We start from the raw sequence: 21272 nt of genomic DNA on the forward strand, positions 1-21272 counted from the left end.
CAGAATTTAAGATCAACTCGTTTACCGCCAAACCCCATTTGCTTTGGGTTTTTATTTTAACTGTCAGCTTAGGACATGGTTAATATGCTGAGAAGGCACAGGTGAACATTTTTAATCCACACGCACCTACGGTAAGCCAGACAGCAGGCAGCTCTTAGAAATAACAGGCAGTGCTTCATGTAGATATGGTTGTTCAACACAAAGGAAAACTTTCTAAAGATGACTTTTTAAAGAAAGTTAAATTTGGACTTGTACTGAAAAGAAACTTTAGGTGAATGCATTTAAATAGGTTGTTGCTTCTACTTTGCAAACATTATTTAGACAGATTTTTATGGAATTGCAAATGTTCTAAAAAAACTGGCTTCATGCTGTCAAATCACTATTTATTATGGTTTATAATTTCATTTTGAAATACAGACTGTACAGGAAGTACAGCTTAAGGATACTTTATTGATATAAGTAAACTTTATTGATACAAATGAATATGCTTACATTACCCAAGAATATGCTATGTTACTCATGAAAGCTAGCTTTAGCTGAAATGCTGCGTTCCTGTAGTTTGCATAAACCATAAAAAGGATTTTTAAATCATAAATCATAAAAAGGATTTAAGTGAATCCTAAGTTAAATATATCAGAAATTTAATTCAACATAAATTCTAATTGCAGATGTCAAATGTGTGGAATCTATTAGTGTTGAATTTACTGATGCATTTTGAATGTCCTTATTGATGTTTTTCTTTTAAAAGCAATTAATGACTTTTTTTTGTTGGTTTTATATATGTTCTCATTTCATATTGGAAACTCTCCTCCTCTGAGCATCCCTTTTCTCAGCAACAAAGTGAAAGTATTGCACTGCATTAGTGGTTTTCTCTAGGGCTTCTTAGACTTATTTTATGGATTGCATAGCTGTTGATTAAGTATAGCCAATTCTTGATTATGTCAGCCACGGGTGAGGGGGTGGGTTAGGGTTGGGGAAGCTTGGACAAAGAGAATGCTTAGGATGGCTCTTGTCCCCAATCCCCACTTCAATTAGGATAGCTCCAGTTTTGTTGGCTTCATATATTAGGGTTTATTTAGAGAAAAATCTAAAAAGCAGTGTGTGAAAACTGATGGACTATATGATCTGCAAAGCCCTTTGCAGGTGCGACATCACGTTGACACTACATAAGTCATCTTGGGCTGCAGACTCCACACATCCCCTCTTCAGAGTCCCCTTCTTTACCTCTGAAATGACTCACATTTGACTGTAGAAGTCAAACAAATTACATTGGGTGAACACAAGAATTCTAGAGCCAGTGTGCATTTTGACTGATCCTTGGTCACTAAGAAACATCCCCTCTACATGGCATTCTTGCAGTAGTAAGGGTTATTGTTTTTTAAATCTATTTTAATTCTAGATTAAGGTTTTGCGCCATCTGCTGGAAGTATTTATTTTTGCAATACTATGAGAGAACTGTACATTTATTCTCAGAAGTATCTTTAAAAATATTTATTAATACTTTAAAAAATTGTAAGGTACATGTTTATTACAGGAAATGGATAAGTGTAGAAAATAATAAAGCGTAAGACAAAAATCTGGAGATACCTACCGTCAATAGCTAGCGTTTTTTCTTTATACATACAAGAATATGTTATCATGAGGTTTGGTTTGTGTTTTGTGTTTTGGGGGTTTTTTTGTTGAAGTATAGTTGGCTTACAATGTTGTGGTAGTTTCAGGTGTACAGCAAAGTGATTCAGTTATACATGTGAGATATATATATATATATATATATATATATTCTTTTTCAGACTCTTTTCCATTATAGTTTATTGTAAGATATTGAATCTAGTTCCCTGTGCTATACAGTAGTTCCTTGTTGTTTATCTATTTTATATACAGTAGTGTGTATCTGTTAATCCCAAACTCCCAACTTATCCCTCCCCCCCCCCCCAGTTTCCCCTTTGGTAACCATGAGTTTGTTTTCTATGTCTGTGAGTCTGTTTCAGTTTTTTAAATAAGAAAAACACAAGTTTGAGATCAACACTATGCTGATTCAGGTTACAACAGTAGTAGAAAGAGAGGACACATTACAGATGTGAGATTCTTTGGGAGGGAGTGCTCTCAGGCCCTGTTGTGTGTGAACCTTAAGGTTTGCTTTGCCAATTATGCAAGGCAGGGATCTTACCCTCCAACTTAACTGGGCAGGGTGGGATAGAGATAGGGTTGAGGGAGTGGGTTAGACCCTAGGAAAAGTGCAATATATTGCTCAGATTCCCAGGAAACAGATCCCCAGATTACTATTTCCAGCAGTAAATGTGGCATTGCTCCTTTCTGTTAGTGTCTGTGTATTGAACACCAGTGTGCTAGTTGCTGTGACACATGCTATAGAATGAAGAAGTCTTACAGATGCTGCTCTGAAGTGAGAGAAGTCTATCATGAGAGATAAGTATGTAGATGATTAACTACAGCACAAGCTTGGAGACATAGAAGCAGGGGTGCTGACCCTCATTGGGCAGGGGGACTGGGAGGAAAGCATAAAGTGGGTCCTGGAGGTGGGAACATTCCTGTCATTTAGTGTCAGGTTAATGAAGGATGCAGTGACAATAAGGCTGGGAAAGTAGACGTAGGTCATGTCATCAAAGGCTGAGGATCACAAAGCACCACCAAGTTGTTGGAGGAGGAAAGTGACGCAGTGTAAGAGGATTTTAGGATGACAACCATGGTAGCGACGTGTGGAGATACGAAGAAGGACAGAAGGCAGAGAAACCAGGTTAGGATCCCAAGTTGACCTGGTAACTCTGGGGGGTCTGAAACAGATGAAAATTCCTTATTCAATGTACTTAGGAAACAGAGCACAGTCAGAAAACCACATCCCATGAATAATTACTGCTAAATAAAGTAAAATTTGGACCCAATTGTGAAAGCAATCTGAGAGCGAATATATGTTTCTGTGGATCACTAACAATATGCAGAGCCTTCCAAAATGAAGTAGCAGACCTTGAGGGAAACTAGAAACACTTTCCTTGGAATTGAAAACCTCAGACAGGCTTCCAGCACGTCCCTGGGGCCTGAGTGACAGAGAAAATGGGGCAGAGTTTGGTGACACACAGACAAGCTACACTTGCTGTTGGAGTGGTAGGATGGGGGAGACAGGGTGGGTGGCAATCAGCCCTGCAGGTACTAGTATTGATCAGTAAAAGAACCAGGGACATTCCAAGCTGAATTGCAAGTCAGGAGCACATGTGAAGCCAGAAAGAATGGCCTCCATGCAAAGACCAGAGATAATCAGGAAGGATCAGAATGGAACCTCTGCAAAGGCACTAGGAAGAAAGAAAAACCAAATAACTGATAAAAAATACATAGCAGAACAAATACACCATAAAGCAGAAGAAAATATGAACAAAGTTCTCCATGGAATAAAAAAAAATTAGGAAACATTTCCTCTTTGAAACAAAAAATCAAATCAGAGATAGGATTCAAAAGAGATATGATAAAAGGAGAGAAGAAGAGAAAAAGTAAACTGAGCTGGCTGAGACAAACCTACTGAGATTTATGTCCAAAAATGCTTATATTAGAAAAATAGGAATCAAAATAAATGAGCTAAGCATACATCTTAAGACAATGGAAAAATAAAATTAAAATATAACCAAAATAGAAGGACATGAAATAGAAAAGAAAGAAAGAAAGAAAGAAGGAGAGAAAGGAAGAAAGACAGAAAGACAAAGAAAGAAAGAAAGAAAGAAAGAAAGAAAGAAAGAAAGAAAGAAAGAGGAGAGAGCTTTTCTTTGACAAGATGAGAAATGTTTGAGAGAGAAGTAGTAAAACACTAGTACTAGGAATAAAAAGGGAGAGATAACAACAGATGCTGCAGACATAAAAGAAAACTTGATGCTATTATGAAAAAATTTATGTCAATAAGTTTGAAAACTTTGGAGAAATGGTTAAAATTAAGGTCCTAGAAATACGTGACCTACTAAAACTGTCTTAAAAAGGGGGAAAAAATCCCTCTAGAGTCTCATTTGGAATCTACTTCTTTAACAGTAAAGTATGTGTATCTTTTGTCTTATTAACAAATACAGTTCCATGATATCATTTTAATGGCTACATTGTATTATATAATTTTGTTTGATAATTAAGTCATTAAATTTTTACTCTCCCAACCTAGGAACTCTATAATCTAGCAGTTATACAAGATGTGAACTTTTGCAAAGAGCTTTGTCTTTTCTTAGAAGAAATTCCCCAAAGAGGAATTGCTGGGTCAAAGATGCCTGTTTTAAAGCTTTTGTTACACAACAAATGTCTATAATTTTTTTAAGGTGTGATGGGAAGGCATTCCTGGAAGAAAGAGTAACAGGAACAAATTTAGGTACAGCAAATATGAAACGTGTTCTGAGAATGAAAGAGTTCATGAAGTGCTCTATGACGTTAGTAAATCAAATTAGTAGAGCAGTATTAGCATAATATTAATTATGTTCTAGTAATAACAAATAAAATGCTAATAACAAATAATAGTAAATATATAATAATAGTAGTAAATATAATAGTAATATGGTAAAACAATTCAATGTTTTTAAAAAGAAAATTGTTCACCTGTACAACATGTACACTTATACTGATCTCTATTCAGGTAAGAAATTGTGTAACACCATCTTAATGGTTTTCCAAAACGGAGCTGCTGGGGGTCCTGAAGTTGCATAACTCTGCTAATTCTCCTCTCCCTTGCCTCATTTCATCTGCCCACCAACCGCCCTATTTTTGTCATTGGCAATGACATTCATTAGAGTCTATGTAAATACACAGATGCTATTGCAGTGCACTTGGAGTTCAGCCTTACCGTAGCCAGCACAACCCCTCCCACCTCCCACTAGTCTCTTCTCCTCCTACCTACAGCTTTTGCTTGGAGCAGCTCCATCCTCCTAGAATACACACCCCACTCCCTCTCTACCTGAGTTTTCCCTGTCCATTTTTTAAGATTAACTCAATTGCCACCTCTCCTTGGGAGCCCTTCTTTTTTTTTTAAAAAAATTTTTATTTATTATTTATTTATTATGTTTATTTTTGGCTGTGTTGGGTCTTCGTTTCTGTGTGAGGGCTTTCTCCAGTTGCGGCGAGTGGGGGCCACTCTTCATCGCGGTGCACGCGGGCCTCTCACTATCGCGGCCTCTCTTGTTGCGGAGCAGAGGCTCCAGACGCTCAGGCTCAGTAGTTGTGGCTCACGGGCCCAGTTGCTCCGCGGCACGTGGGATCCTCCCAGACCAGGGCTCGAACCCGTGTTCCCTGCATTGGCAGGCAGATTCTCAACCACTGCACCACCAGGGAAGCCCCGGGAGCCCTTCTTGATACCTCTCTTCCCAGGGAAAACCAGCTGTTCCTCCACTCCCTCCACTGGCCCTGGCAGTGTCCTGAGCACGTGTGATACACATCTTGTATTTATTTGTTTACATATCTCCTTCTACTAGACTTGAGCTCTTTGAGGACAAGAACCATGTCTTATTTGTCGTTTTATTAGTGCCTACCAATAGCGGTATTTAATCAATGCTTGCTAAGTGAATGATCTGAAGAGTAGTCGTAAGAGATCCCAGTGAGCACCTCCAGTGATGGAACCACTGGTCCTAGTTCAGATTACCAGCTTCATTCGCTTCTGATCCTTCATGGTGTTTCCCACTAGGAAGTTTGTTCTTTCAAAAGTACAACTCACTAGAGCTTCACAATGTAACAGTACCTTAATCAAACAAAACCCACAGTGAACCTGTAATTCACCAGACAGTAAGGATTTGTCTCTTTGAGATCTTTCCAGTAGAGGGTTGGATAAGCCCAGTGAGAGCTTGTTCAGTAGCTGCTTAGAAGGCTGCTAATGCATTTAAGAAGTTAAACTACAGAGTTTCCTACCACAGCCCCTCCCTAGATCTTCATGACTCTCAAAGTCAGTGACTTTTTAATTATTTTATAAGCCACACCCTACATCACATTAAGTTTATTAAGATTATTTGGCTACAAGTAACAAATTTTCTTATATCCTCTTCTTTCTTACATGAGGGTAGTATACCTTCTTACATGAAGGCTAAATACTCTTTTGTACTATGTTATTTTCATTTAATAGTATACTCTGGAAATCACTCTATATCACTTCATAGAGATCTTCCTTATTCTTTTTTCACAGCTGTATAGTACTCTATGTTTATGGTACATGTGGATGTACCATACTTTATTCAGCCACTCCCCTGTGCCTGGGCATTCCAGTATTTCACAGTTTAAACAATACTACAATAAATGAGCTTATGAGTGGTGTTATTTTTAAAGTAACAGTTGACCCTTGAACAATGTGGGGTTTGGGGTGCTGACCCACTATGATGGCAAAAATCCAAGTATAACTTGTAGTCAGCCCTCCATATCCAGAGTTCCTCTGTGTCTGAGGTTTTTCACAATCCACGGATTCAACCATCAGCAGATTCAACCATCCGTGGCTAGTGTAGTACTGTAGTATTTAATATTGAAAAAAAAATCCCGTGTATAAGTGGACCTGTGCATTTCAAACCCATGTTGATCAAGGGTCAACTATACAGTGTATGTTACAAATTCATACACAGATAGCTACAAACTGACAAATTAAATTATGTAACTCATGAGCATAAAGAATTTTACTCTCCAGGAATTAACAGGTAACTGAGGAATGTTTTAGTATGTGAATCCTTAATTTTTAAAAAGCAACCAATTTTAAATTACATCAACTTAAGGTCTAGAAAACCTAAGAACATCTGAAGAGGAAAAAAAATTTTTTTCTTAGTCAAAGTCATGTCAAAGTGCAATAAATTCAGGACTAGCAAATTTAGCAAGGTACTATGAACTTTAAAAAATACTCTTCCATCATTTAAAATTTTACTGTTATCTTTTTAAAAAATGATGTAAAGTTCCTCTGAAGATTTGCTACTTAAATCATTAGTTTGAAAAGCTATTAGATTTTTTTTTTTTTTAGCCAGGTCTCTATTTTTTTTTTAATTGAGGTATAGTTAACTTACAATGTTGTGTTAGTTTCAAGTGTACAGCAAAGTGATTCAGTGATGCATGTATATATATATATATGTTGTTTTTCAGATTCTTTTCCATTACAGGTTATTACAAGATATTGAATATAGTTCCCTGTGCTATAAAAAAAAAAGGCCATTAGATTTTACTTGAGAAACTTGGAAATAACACAGGAAATTATTTTATATAATTTATATTCTTTTTTCTTTTTTTGGCCGTGCTGGGTAGCACGCGGGATCTTAGTTCCCCAACCAGGGATCGAACCCGTGTCCCCTGCATTGGGAGCGCAGAGTCTTAACCACTGGACCACCAGGGAAATCCCCTATATTCTTTTCTAAATTGAAGAAATAAGAGGAAGTAATAACTTTTGAACTTGTGGCACATTTATTTCTTAGCACTTAAATTTTTGAAAAAGGTTTTCAGTTGGGACTCTTCTTGGTTGGTCACAATCCGTATCCTTTAGAAGATTTTCCTCCAGTTTTAAGAGGATTACTGCCTTGTATTTGGCCCTTGATATGTTTGTTCTTTCTGTAGCATCTTGTGTGGCAAGATCCGTGAAAAGTACCTTCTCCTGTTAAGTGTGTAAGAATATTATTCAGCCATAAAAAGGAACGAAATTGGGTCATTTGTAGAGATGTGGATGGACCTAGAGACTGTCATACAGAGTGAAGTAAGTCAGAAAGAGAAAAAATATCATATATTAACGCATATATCTGGAATCTAGAAAAATGGTACAGATGAACCAGTATGCAAGGCAGAAATAGAGACACAGATGTAGCGAACAAACGTATGGACACCAAGGGGGTAAAGTGGGCGGTCAGGGGGTGGTGGTGGGATGAATTGGGAGATTGGGATTGACATATATACACTAATATGTATAAAATAGATAACTAATAAGAACCTGCTGTATAAAAAAAATTAATTTTTTTAAAAATGAAAAAGAATAAAGCTAAACATTGGCCAAAGCATGTATTTTTGTAAGGTGTGATTGACTGTGGAAAAAGTCTGGTAGGAGTTTTACATGATTTGAGGTTTATCAATCCTTAATTGGCAAGATGGAATTGGCAATTCTTAAATGGCAAGATGACAAATTTTTTTTTTTTTTAAGAGATATGCTCCCTGTACATTCACAGTAATTATTTTGGAATCTAGTCTTTGTTTTCAGATTCCTGGGGGATATTTTTCATTTTTTTTTTTAATTTTTATTTATTTATTTATTTATGGCTGTATTGGGTCTTCGTTTCTGTGCGAGGGCTTTCTCTTGGTGCGGCGAGTGGGGGCCACTCTTCATCGCGGTGCGCGGGCCTCTCACTGTCGCGGCCTCTCTTGTTGTGGAGCACAAGCTCCAGACGCGCAGGCTCAGTAGTTGTGGCTCACGGGCCCAGTTGCTCCGCGGCATGTGGGATCTTCCCAGACCAGGGCTCGAACCCGTGTCCCCTGCATTGGCAGGCAGATTCTCAACCACTGCGCCACCAGGGAAGCCCAAGATGACAAATTTTTGATGGGCAAAATTTACTGCGTAATCTCAAATATATAGTCTTTGCCTAATGGTTATAAAGCTCAGGTCAAACATACTTAATTCTGGTACCCCCTTAAGGTTTTGCATCACTGCCGGATGGATTGCAAGCTCTTAAAACTGAAGGTTTTGTTTCCTCTCCTTGTTTTTGCTGCAAAAGTAATTAGGAATGAAATGGCTGTTTTTACCCTATAATTCACAAATGAATGAGGTGGGTATTAACCTGCCTGGGAAGTGGTTTTAATGACTCACAGCACAATAGCTGAGCCCTGGTGGCAGAGGACAATGATTAGAGGGGCTGTCATTTAGAGATTAATATGTCTTAGTCACAGCTTATAAACGTGGTTTAGTTTTCTCCTGGGACAACCCAGTTTTTTCCTAAATGGTTTTTAGTTTAAATATATATATGCAATATCATGTATATTTTTTATATGCAGTACTTACAGTGTAATCTCAAAAACATAGCAGTTCCTTAACGGATATAAAGTTCAGGTCAAATAAATTTAATTCCGGCACCACCTTCAGGTTTTATATCATTGCCTGATGGGTTTGAAGCTCTTGTAACTGACGATTTTGTTTCCTTTCCTTGTTCTTTGCAAGAATACTACATATATGTATCTATAATGTGTGTGAGAGTGTGTGTGTATATATACTGGGCTATTTACACTGAAGTATAAAAATAGCCAGGCAACAATTGGCTGTTAACATTAGTTGAATATCTGAAGTCGAGATGTGACACTGAGCAGTACAGTCAAATCGTAAACTCTAGATTCACTGCTTATTGCAGATGCAAGATGGATGAGCAGATGAATGATCATTTCCTGATTTCATATGATTTTCGATAGACTCGTGGTGGAAGAGAGAGTTAACAATTACACCCACCTCCCACCCCCTCCGTTTTTCCACCTCTCCTCCTCTCAGCCACTATTACGAGAGTTAAGGAGCACCTTAGGGGCCTTCTGACTTTTCCTCCGGAGGGTTCTATGGTTTCTCAGCAAAACAAAGGAAACAAGGCAGTACAGTTTCTCTTTTTGTCCAGTGTTCTTCCCTTCTTTGTCAACCGACTTAAAGGTATGTGTACTTTCTCTTTACAGCCCACCGCTTCAGCTTGGCAAGGCAACTCTCATTAAGAAGTAGGCACTAACAAAACTGTGAAAAGCATCGTTGGAAAGACGCTCCTTTTCAGATGATGCACTTAAACTTGATTTCCTCTGAGGCTGGTAGAGAGAGAAGAGGCAAAAGCAGGTCACGGAATGTTGACTCTGAATGATATTGCCATATTAATGTGTTGTAGTTAAGAGCAGAAGAAAGTTGGGGTTCTTTTTGTTGCAGGCATGAAACTGAAAACTAAGAAATGAGCATAAAAAGACGTTAGGGATCTAGAACAAAGGACCTCCACACTTGAAGTATGGGATGAGTGGTTTTGAAGTATATTTATCTAGGACAATGCTGAATGTATATTTATCAGCAAAAGGCTGAAATGTCCCAGGCTGCTGTCTCATAAAAGAATTTTCTTCCTTCTCTGCTTTCCATCGATGGGGCAGAGTAAGCAGACATATTTCTGTTTTTTATAATCCTTAAAGTTGCAAGGAAGAATCTAAATGTATAATTCAAGAGATCCAGATTATAAGTGAGGTGTGAGTAGAGAGGCCCTCGGGGATGCTGATCTGTAACTGACCCAGAAGAGCCCTTCAGTGGCTTTGGTTTCAGAGCGACCCCAGACTGTAGCCTTCCCAGCGTTAGCAAAAAAAAAAAAAAAAAAAAAAAGCAATGATATGGTTACATAGCTTATCAGATTCTCTGCTGAGTGCATTTCAAATTATTTTAAATATATGATAGCGTTTTCACATTATTTTACATTGAGCCACAGAAGGGTGGGTGTGTGTGTGTGTGTGTGTGTGTGTGTGTTTTGGCAAATCCAGCAATAAAAGTGTTCCTAAGAATCTTTACACACTGCAAATAAAGTTGTTTCTAAAGCATTAACATTGTTTATCTAAAAACACTCTCAAAGGCTTGGATCAAAATTACTTTTAATTCTTACAGACAAATGGCAGTGGAGACTTTGTTGGAGGTTACGGAGTTTTGTGGCTTTGAAAACAGTTGAATCATCTGGGAGGGAGCAGCAAGGGAATGATTGAATTGATCACCAGCACAGCAGTTGTTTCTCTCCCAAATATGTCCCTGGTGGGATTTGGCTCACCTGCCAATTATCTCAGTGATCTGTCATTTTTACCAAGCATGGGAACTGAGGCTAGAGACAGAATGAGATTGAAATAGCTTGACTCTCTACTGCAAGGGCTTTGAATGAAAATATGCGTGTGTGTTTTACTTCTAAATATTTTCTGAGGGGTGTCTGACAGGTAGTGTCTCTGAATAAACCCCTTTATCTGCTACTGAGTAAAAGTGGAGACCAACTTTTGAGCAAGAGTTTAAACTGAACGCTTTTCCTCTTTTGATAATTTGCTAGTGTCCTTAGGGATAAAAGTAGAAAAAATACTCCACCTTGTGCAAGATACCATCAGCTTACATAAATTCAACCTTACGGTGCTGGAGGCATCCTGAAGATAAGGGTAAGTGCTTACCGTGTGAGTCATTTTACTGCATTTCCCTGGGTGACCTGTGCCTCAGAGTGAGCAGGAAGGTGGGGCTCTGGACCCAGTGCTGTTTCTAGGGTGACCTAGTTCCTGAGGCCTCATAGAGCATGGAACTTGCCAGGGTGTATAGATCTGGGGTTTAAAGGTAAACATACTTCAACCATGCTGGCTCCTATATGTGTGTAAGTCAACTACTTCATCCGATTCCTAACCTGAGAAACTGGAGAAAGGCCTGGCTGTATAGGGCCTTTCCCAGGCAGCAATTTCTGAAGGCATTTTCAAGGATGACTTTCTTGTGTGACTTTCATCTTTCCAGCTGACTTCCAAATCCAATCCTGAGGTCAGAGGTGGCTCATGTGTCTGAGATGGGAACCTTTTTCCCAGCGCACTTTGGAGGTGTATGCTATGACAGAGGAACTGGATGAGGCAAACTTGAGATGATCATCTAAATGCATCTTCCCCTGTTCCTAGTCCGGGCTTCATTCTGAACAAGCTCTGTGTGGCTCGGGTTGATTATATCCCATCGCTTAGCAATAGCCTATGTAGAGATGATGGTCATCATTAAAATCAGTCTTGAAGCAGTGTAACATCCCCAAAACGGCTTAGTTGGGGAGGTCAGACAAGTCTGGATTTTAAACGCCTGTGGCCTAAATGATCTTTCTGGGCCTCAGTTTTCTCATCTGTAAAATATTCAGTAGAAATAACAGTATCTAGTTCAGAGTGTTGCAGTGGAATTAAATGAAATAATATATGTAGAATGGTTAGCAAAGTGCTTGGCACATAGTAGGTGCCTAATAATTAGCATTCTTAGCATAATATTTATGAAATATGAATTGAGTACTAACAAAGTAGTAGTTCTAGGGGGAGATAAAGAAAGGTATAAGACTGCTTCCAGAGCTAAATTGCTAATAGAGGTAGGAACTTGCACGTGAAAGTTGAACTAACCACAGAAGGAAGATGAGTGTCACAGCCAAAATGCACTCCAGTGCTACTCAAAGTTCCTGTTCATGGTGAATCAAGGTTGGGCCAGAACGGAAATCAGTGAACTGCTTCCTCCAGATAGATAGTCTTGCTCTGGAGAAAAACATCAGCTAAACTATCCAATGTACCCAGTGAAGTGGTTGACATCCATTCTGGCCCAAGCCTGGTGCTAAACTGTTGCCCCATCCTTGGGCCATACTTTAAGGACGGCTGCTCTTGGAGTCTGTGTTATGTCTGCCACTTGGGTGAGCCGCTTCTCTTTGGGCTAGACTATATTGTGGATTTTTACAGGCAATCTGACATACGTTAGGACAAAACAGAGAGCTGGTTAATTTGATGTCATACACTTTGTGTTTCATTAAATGCAATTCCCCAGGATATACCCATGTTGCTTCCAGCCCTATCCTTGAAAATGAGCATCTTCTACAGCCAGGAACAGTTGTTTCTCATCACCATGATCAATAAGGTGGCAGCAGTAGGTTCTCCCTGCCTCTTTGCAAGGGTTCTTAATCTTATTTTTGTGTGTCATGGACTCCTTTGGTCAGCTGTTACATCTATGGACCATTTCTCAGGATGATTTTTTTTTTCAGAATGATGTTTTTAATCATATAAAATAAAATCTGTAAGGTTACAAAGGAAACCAATTATATTGAAATACACTTACCAAAATGTTAAAAACAAGTTATGATGGTGATATATGTTTTATTATCAACGCATCAAATAAGATCTAGCGGCAGGTCTAAGAACTACCATCATTTTGAAGATGAGCGTCAATAACGTTTTGACATATCTACAACAACTGTAATGGGTTATAAAAACATCGGTCAAAAGTGCTATGCAGACTATTGTGGTTTGTTGGTTGCCTTATAATAAAAGGCAATGCCAGAATTTCAGTTAGAGTTTAGTGAAAATAAATATGTGTTCTTTATTCATCCAAGTTCAAGGGCCCCCTGCTTTCCTTCCCTGGTTAAGAACCCCTGCCTGGGAAATGCCAAGCAGGGGAAAAAGGGAGTTCTGAACCATTTTATTACTTTTCCTAGGACAGATATTTTGGGTTCCTAATAAAATCCAATTACAATTTCAGGCCCTGGTGAAATTCTACTATAATTTCCATTTGCTTTATTCAGAATATGAATAAATACGAGTAAGTTTTCCCCCAAATCTATATTTGGAGACCTACATTTATTTCATGAAGGACTTAACCAAAGGCATCTTGGGTGGAGGATTTGCATAAAATATTCATTTCTCCTAATGCAGTTAAATGGATGCTCTTTCAGAAGATTTTCTTGCTTGCAAAGATGATCATAAAGTCATATCTATTCCCATGTGGAAGAAAATTTGTTACATGAAGAAGCTAGAAGGTTTAGGGCCCCGCTGGGGGCAATTTTCTTGAGGAAGCTTCAAACAGAGCCCAAGAGAGAAAGGAATCTTGGAGGATCAGAGAGATGGGGAGGCTTCTTGGAGCAGAGAGATAAACCAGAGTTCAAAGGGGAAGGAATGAGCTGGGTAAGAGATGGGGGGATGGTAACAGGAGCGGGGAGGTCAGTAGCTTTGGCCCAAGGTAAGGAATGCAGGGAGGTGAGCCTAGACACATTGCTGGAGTCGGTTGTGATGAACCTTCACTGATACACCAGGGATGTGGGATGTTTTTGACAGAGGGGAGTCACGGAAGTCTTTTCATAGGAATAAGATAAAGACATTTCTGGTTTAGGAATATCAACATGACCACAATGTTTTGGATAAATTTGGGGTAGGAAGAAATTATGGGCAATAGTTTTAGGATCAGATGGCAAAACTGGATGAAGAAAATTATACCTATCCTAATATCTCCCATAATTGCCTATGGATAGGATTCACCTGGAGAACTTATTAATTATACAGATCACCACGATTTTCCTCTGCAAATGATAACCCCAGTAGGGCTGGCATTTGACAGGGAATTTATCATTTTTAAAATAGCTCCATGTGATTTTATCTCCAGACAGCTTGGAAAATGCTCCCTGGGAATGTTTGGCTGATCAGATGTGAAATTGCATGTGACAGTGTCAAAGCAAAAACTGCACCAGATCAAGTGAAACAGGCAAAGTAGATTTTATTCAAGGCTATCATAGGGAAGGAAAGCCAGAACTCAGTCTGAGCTCAACTCCACTGAAATAAAAGGTGGGAATAAAATACTAGAGGACTTTAGGGGAGAGATTGATCCCTGGGATGTGTTGGGCACATTGAGTAATTCCTGAGCTTGCAAATGTTTTTCTCTGTGATTAGGTCACTTGTGTTTGCTAATTGGCACTCACCAATCCACCAATTAGCAAGTTAGGCTTCTGCCTTCCCACAGAGACTGGCAAATAGGAACCCAGTCTTTCTGGCTGATTGCATTTCAAAGGGATGGCTCCTAGTCCTTGAGAAAGACCTTCTGGGGTTATAAAACTGGCCGAGGCTGGGAGAAGATTTACATCTCAATGGAGCAGAGAAAGAATTTACGATGACATGTTTTCTGAAGTAAAGGATCTAAGAAAAGGGAGGTCAAGGCAAAGAGTCAGGAGAAGGCTGAAGTTTAGTCAAACTGAGGGGAACGATAAGCCCATCTTGGTCAAGGGTAAGGTACTACTACTACTATTACTACCATGACTACTACTACTGCTATCTTTAGGGTGGCTTCTCCCTGATACAGAATGGAAAGGAAGAATCAGTGTTAGGAATGTTAGGAAAGAAAAATCAACACGTCTTCCTAACCTAATGTTGGGAACTGGAGCGGAGGATACAGAAGAGTAAACAATCCATGTCTAGCGGCCCTAGACATAGGGAGAATGGAGAGGCCTTGGTGGAATTGGAATTTCCAGTTGGCAGGCAGAGCGGCGGTGCCAGATGAACTGGTCAAGCCTAACTGCTCAGGTCCTTTGGTAGAAACAGCGCCCTGCACTCAGCACAGGTAGTTGACGAGAGACGGGAGAGGCAGCAGGGCTGCGGAAGCCTCCTCTGGATCGTGGTCCTTTCTGGCAGAACACTGCAGAGCAGCCTGGACTGTGCATTTGTGATTGTCAACCTGTGTTAGCTTCACCTGACACACACACACACGCACGCATCTTGTATGTGTGTGTGTATGTATATACATATAGAAGTATTTAAAAGTAAATTACAGGCATTTAAGCAGCTGAGTTTTATGGAAAACTGATGGCATCCATTTAGCACAAGTTGTGTTAGAAATTTGCCAGAAAACTTGGTTGAGGAGGTTGGAGCTTTCAGAGGCATCCTGGGCAATGATTTCTGAAAAGGTTATAATGAAACCATGGGAGCGGAGAATGTTTTCACAAAGTTACTGGGGATGTACTACGACATTAACGTGTCTTATTCTCTTTCAAGGGAGTAAGTGTAAAGGGGGAAGAATGGAAGTCTAAGAATTCCTAGTCCTCCTGAGCAGGAGTGGCTGGTCCCAGGGTCGCCTGCTCCAGCGAGGTCCCTGATGCTAAGAACTGTAAAAGGTACAGTTGGTTTGCTCATGGAACACCAGGCTGAGAAGAGCATCAGTAAAGTGTTCTGGGCGGAGTCAGATGCAGGATTTAAGAGTGAGTGGTCAAAAAAAGGAAACCAGGGGAGCAAATGGCTTTTCTAGTAAGTCTGGGTTTCAAAGAAAGTAAGATGTAGGGAGAGAGCAGGAAAGTCACAGGATTAAGTTACTTGGGATATGTGATATTAATGTGTTTTACTTTTCTCCAATTACTTTTTTTAGTGATCGGAAATGAGTGAACAATCAGAAAAAAACAATTCCACGCAAGAGAGACATGCAGGTCAAAGTTCTCCTGAGAAAAACTGTCAAATCGGACAGAAGCAACTGGTATGGCTCGTGGATACTATGATTCCATGGTATTTGGGGAGTTCGCAACTTGGGGATCTCTGAGATGCCCCAGATTTGGGTGGGAAGGTAGGCCCCATCAGGATTCCACAGGAAGGATCTCTGCCCCTTAGTGCTAATGGGGCTTCTCCTCGTCTTCACCCCACTTTCATGAAGCTGGTCTCATCTTACCTATCTCCTCTGTGCCTCTCAGTACCCAGAGTCCTGTGCAATAAAATCCTACCCTTGGAGTAGAAAATTTGTAGAGAATATGGTCAAATATTTTTATTTAACAAATCCTTGGGGTTTTTTTCCCCATGATATGCTAGTACCTGTTCTAAAGCTTGGTATATGTTCATTCACCTAACCCTTATCACAAGATACTGTTGTTAACCCATTTTGCAAAAGGAGAAACTGAAGCTTAGAAGAAGTAGGAACTTGCTCAAAGCACTCCAGTAACAAGTGGCAGAGTCAAGATCTGAACAGAGGCATCTAAACTCTTGCTTTGCTACTGAGAATAATAGTAGATCATGCTAAGTTGTGTTTATTGCGCAGCTATACCTAAATACAGAATCATTTCATAAGGTTGTTTGTAAAACAAACCCATACACACAAACCAAAATGAAATTTTAAAGAAACATACCTATATTATTTTAGACTGACTAGACTATTATTAAGCTAAAGAAACTGCAGAAAAGCCTGAGATTCTGTTACTAATTTGTTACCTTGAAATTCATACACTGAACGTTTCCCTTTGGTTTCGAAATGTAGTATTTCATATATGTGTTAGCCTAAGTGTTTTGGGGCCACTCAGATTATTTTCTTCTAAAATCCTTCAGAGGAGCATTCCCTTCACTTCTGACATATGTGCTGCATGTTCAAAATTAATTATCAGGACTGATTGAAGTATCTTTATTGCTTGTCTTTCCAATTAGGCCCCATTTAATTTCGAATTATAAATATCCCAAAACAGAGACTTGTGAACATTTCCACTAACACGCTATTTTGTCATTCAAGCCAGGTTTTCTTGTTGCAATCTGGTTTTGACTGAGAGGGGATCCTTCAGGTGGCTGCATTCTGCATCAGAGCCCTGATGGGGTCCACGCTCCCAGGGCAGTGAGTGCTGAGATGCCGTAGAGCGCTGAAGGGGAGGGTTGTGTGTACTGTGTGTTCTCACTGTGTTTTGAGATACTTTACCTGGGCGGAAGGGCTTTTACTCCCTTGTCATTATCCACCATAAAATGGTAATTCTGACTTTCATCCCCAGCAGATTTGAGAAGCCAAGGGGTGTTTTGCAGGTATAAAGGGAATTCTTCTGTTCCCCCTTGATTGTTTTTTATTTTTTTATTATACATAGTTTTACACTATGTATTTGTTTATTCAGAAAGAATGACCTAATTTGAAAAATTTTACATCATCTTTTGAAACTTAATCTGATTAAATTGTTTATTACTCTAGCTAAAACAACTAAGCTTTCATGCCATTATGGTAAAAGTTACAGAAACTTCATTTTGATGCTGTGTAAAGCAGATAAAATTATCTAGTTCTTACTACTAATACATTTTATTTGTTTATTTGTTTCATAGCAACAGATAGAGCGACAGTTAAAATGCTTGGCATTTCAAAATCCCGGACCACAGGTAGCAGACTTTAATCCTGAAACAAGGCAGCAGAAAAAGAAAGCACGAATGTCAAAGATGAATGAGTATTTTTCTGTAAAGTACAAGTAAGATCATGATTTATTATATTTAATCTGTGGGACTACAAAATGCATGAATTCTCCTTGACAAAGCAATTAAATGTTGCCACTTTTTTATTATTTAAAAATGTATTTTCTAAAGTACAGTATCACCCCTTATGTCTGGAAGTTAGCAATTTCAAGAAATAGACTATAATCCCCAACTAGGCATCAGTTTTTTAAAAACAGGCTTCAGAAGTCCTTGCACTAGAGTAATGGCTGTAGTAGGAGAGATGATTAAAAGTACGAAAGATGTGCATTAGAAGGAGAAATAATATAACCATGGGAATGAATTCAAGTATCAGATGGGCACAGAAGTATCATAAATTCAATTATTGCTAGCACACCAGAGGCATAAATTAAGCAGACCATCAAGGAAAAGGTTGATATATTTGACTACATTAAAATTAAGAGTTTATGCCCTTTAAAAGACACTCTAAAAATAATGAGAGACAAATCACAAGGTGGGAGAAGTTATTTATGATCTAAAAGATCAGTATCTAAAATATATATGAATCAATAAGAAAAAGATAAACATCCTAAGAGAAAAACGAACCCAACAATGAACAGGCATTTCATAGAAGAAAAGGCTAGTGAACACTCAGGACGCTAAACCTTATTCATTGGTACAGTATGGGGAAGTGCCCCCCGACCAGATGGGCAAAGAGTTCAGTCTTCTGGTATCACTGTTGATGAAGCTATGGGACATGAATGAAGTGTAAAATAGCACAGCCTCTGTTTTAAAACAGCTTGGCATTACCTATGTACCTTATGACCTAACATACTCACTCCTGGGTGTATATCCTGGAGAAACTCATACATGTACAATAGGAGACGTGTTCAAGAAATTCATAGCATCCCTGCAATGGCAAAGAAAATAAAATAGTAATAACCCCAACGCCCACCCATAATGGAAAAGTTAAGTAGCTGGTATATTTGTACAGTGGACTACATATAGATGTGAAAATATCTGAATACAGCTACATGTGCCACCATGGATGAATCTCAAATCATGATGTAGAATTAAAAAAGCAAATTACAGAAGGGAAAATGCGGTGCGCTTGGAGATACATACACCTATGGCATAATGAAAAGTAAAACAAGGAGATGATTTTTATGATATCAAGGTGCGGTTCCTTTTGGCCGAGTGGAGGGATGCAATGGATGGAGCACGAAGAGGGTGTCAAAGGCGCAACACCCCTTTATTAAGCTGGGCAGTGGATACGTGGAAGTGTGTTTTATTCTTTATCTCTGCATGTATGTTTTGTACACTTTACGTACATATGATAGCTCGGAACTATATAGAATATAGCATCAGATGGGCAGGAAACTGTAAGATTTGTGTCTTGATGTCTGAGTAAAGACAGGGAGTATCTGGGTGAAGGCACAGGGAGAAGGACAGAGTCTGACCTGGGCTCTCCGTTGGCTGCATGACGCCCCATTCCCATCATTCCCATCATAGATTTCACATCTCCTTGTGTGTTGACACCTGCATTTCCTGGTGGGTGTAGGAGCTCTCATGCTTCAGATGAAGTGCTTCAAATGTAAATCCTCATCGGAAAGGCTGTCCTGCTCCAGTGAGATAATCAGGCAAGTCTGCATAATGATCCTTAACCTTCCCCGCTTTATTGGGAGAGGGAAGAGGATGGAACAGCATTACCTAACAGGAAGGGAAGGAGGTGTTACGCCTGCTTGGGGGCCAAGGGTGCAGAAGGTCGTAACTTCACAGCCTTTTCTGACTTCAACTGGTCCTAATGGATACAGGCTCTACACAGGTACTTTTGTCGTTCTCAGGGTTTCAAGCAGCTCAGTACTGAAGGATTTATTTCAAGACGGTTTGGTTTTGAGAAGGTGGCAGAGTCCTGGTGAAAGCCTTTCGCTTCCTGGACTTGTAGAGGCTGACAGGGGCAGTGTCGGGGCACAAAGCACGGTGTACTCACTGGTACAGAACTTCCTGCCGTCGCTCAGAGTTTATGACACCTTCTGCCCCCCACACCGGGTAAAAAAACAGAATCAGAAAGGGGCAGAAGCAGTGGCATGAGGAGACTATTAGTAGAGGAATTTTCAGTTTGCTTGTTTTTGCTTTTAATGATATTGGTATAGTAACGCACAGTTCCAATGCTTATCTTGAGTCATTCAAAATGTGACTGTATTCACTGTAGTGCTTCTTCTTTTCTCTCTCTTTTTTTTTAATTGAAGTATAGTTGATTTACAATGTTGTGTTAGTTTCAGCTGTATATAGTGCTTTTTCTTAAGAAAGGAAAAATGGATGTAATTTATCAGGGGAAATTCCATCAAGGATGGTTATATTTTTAAGTAAAAAATTGTAGAAGGAAATTTTAATAGCCTTTAATCAGCTACTCCTCAAAATTTGTTTAGGTGGGATACTACATTCCCCAGCATGCTGGAAAAAATGAAGCCTTACTCTAGGTGACAACCCTGACTGCCTTGGTAATTGGTGCATATTGACTGAATTTCCCAGGACATGTTGCCTAATAGCATTCTGAAGTGTTGCTGGGTCATCTTTAGGGTACTGCTTCCTCAGAGTAAAGGGAGCCTACTTAGGAAGATTGCTACACAAGAATCTATTCTCAATGTTAAGGAAAACTGCACTGTCCTGTTAGTGTCATTCTTTTCCTTTGCAGAGTTCTGAAGAAGTACGACAAAAGCGGCAGGCTTATCTGCAACGATGCTGACCTGTGCGATTGCCTGGAGAAGAACTGCCTGGGCTGCTTCTATCCCTGCCCCAAGTGTAACTCCAACAAGTGTGGCCCTGAATGCCGCTGCAACCGCCGCTGGGTCTACGACGCCATCGTCACTGAGTCTGGGGAGGTCATCAGCACGCTGCCCTTCAACGTTCCTGACTAGGAGCTGCCCTTGTGGGCTGATCGGTTTCTTCTTTACATTTAAGGCAACCTCTTTCTCTTGGGTGAATTTTAGGGCTGGGGGAAAATGTTTTAAAAAAATGTACTTAAGACTCATGTTCTGCGAAGCCATAGAACAGTGTGGAATGGGCCATCCTTCTCTAACCTTCCTGCTGTGACCTCTCAAATTCCTCTCCTTGTAACCCAAGAGAGTGCCTATAGATGGATATCAGCACCGACACCTGCATCGCTACTTTGGTCTCAGATTAAAAATCCCTTTCCTCTTTGCTGGTATCTTAGGAAATGGAGTCTGAAGATCTTCAGAATTCTGTAGCTGGGAGCTTGTCGTGACATAGAACATAGAATCATACGTTTATAATAGCTAGTTCCCCTTAGAATCTTACACATCACTAGTTCTAAATCAGAATTGTTATTTGGCTTAAAAAAACCAAAACCTTGTGACTTGGCGTGCATACCCACAGTCTCATTTTTTTATTGTTGATATTTTAATAATATTAAAATGAAATGTAATACTTGGCAATATTTTTATTAAAAACTTGTATTTTATTTATGAAATGGAAACATTAGGACTGGAATATCCTAAAAGCCAGTGGTTTACATTGTTTTTTATTTCAGGATTAGTATTTCAGAATATTTTTTCAAAAGGAGGAAACTTAAGTTATTATATGAAAGCACATTGTTGTGTGTTGGCTAATTGAGTGCACTGATACCTAGTTGACTAGAT

At 39.4% G+C, this 21272-nt stretch overlaps 1 protein-coding gene across 5 annotated transcripts in view; it reads left to right on the top strand.

Annotated features, from left to right (window-relative positions):
* Positions 1 to 21001, top strand: part of ARL14EPL (ADP ribosylation factor like GTPase 14 effector protein like) — a 29872-nt gene extending 8871 nt beyond the window's left edge. For 2 of the 5 annotated variants that reach the window (XM_057538913.1, XM_057538923.1), the window contains exons 2-4: positions 15824 to 15928; positions 17512 to 17651; positions 20309 to 21001. In XM_057538913.1, coding sequence (XP_057394896.1) covers positions 15833 to 15928; positions 17512 to 17651; positions 20309 to 20531 — 459 coding nt within the window. In that variant the 5' untranslated portion in view covers positions 15824 to 15832 and the 3' untranslated portion in view covers positions 20532 to 21001. Of the gene's footprint in view, positions 1 to 10340; positions 11092 to 13328; positions 15576 to 15823; positions 15929 to 17511; positions 17652 to 20308 lie in introns of those variants that run through there. The other 3 variants (XM_057538902.1, XM_057538912.1, XM_007192125.2) reach the window with 3 other exon arrangements.
* The last annotated feature ends 271 nt before the right edge of the window (positions 21002 to 21272 follow it).

This window comes from Balaenoptera acutorostrata, chromosome 2 (genome assembly GCF_949987535.1).
Source record: "Balaenoptera acutorostrata chromosome 2, mBalAcu1.1, whole genome shotgun sequence".
NCBI lineage: Eukaryota > Metazoa > Chordata > Mammalia > Artiodactyla > Balaenopteridae > Balaenoptera > Balaenoptera acutorostrata.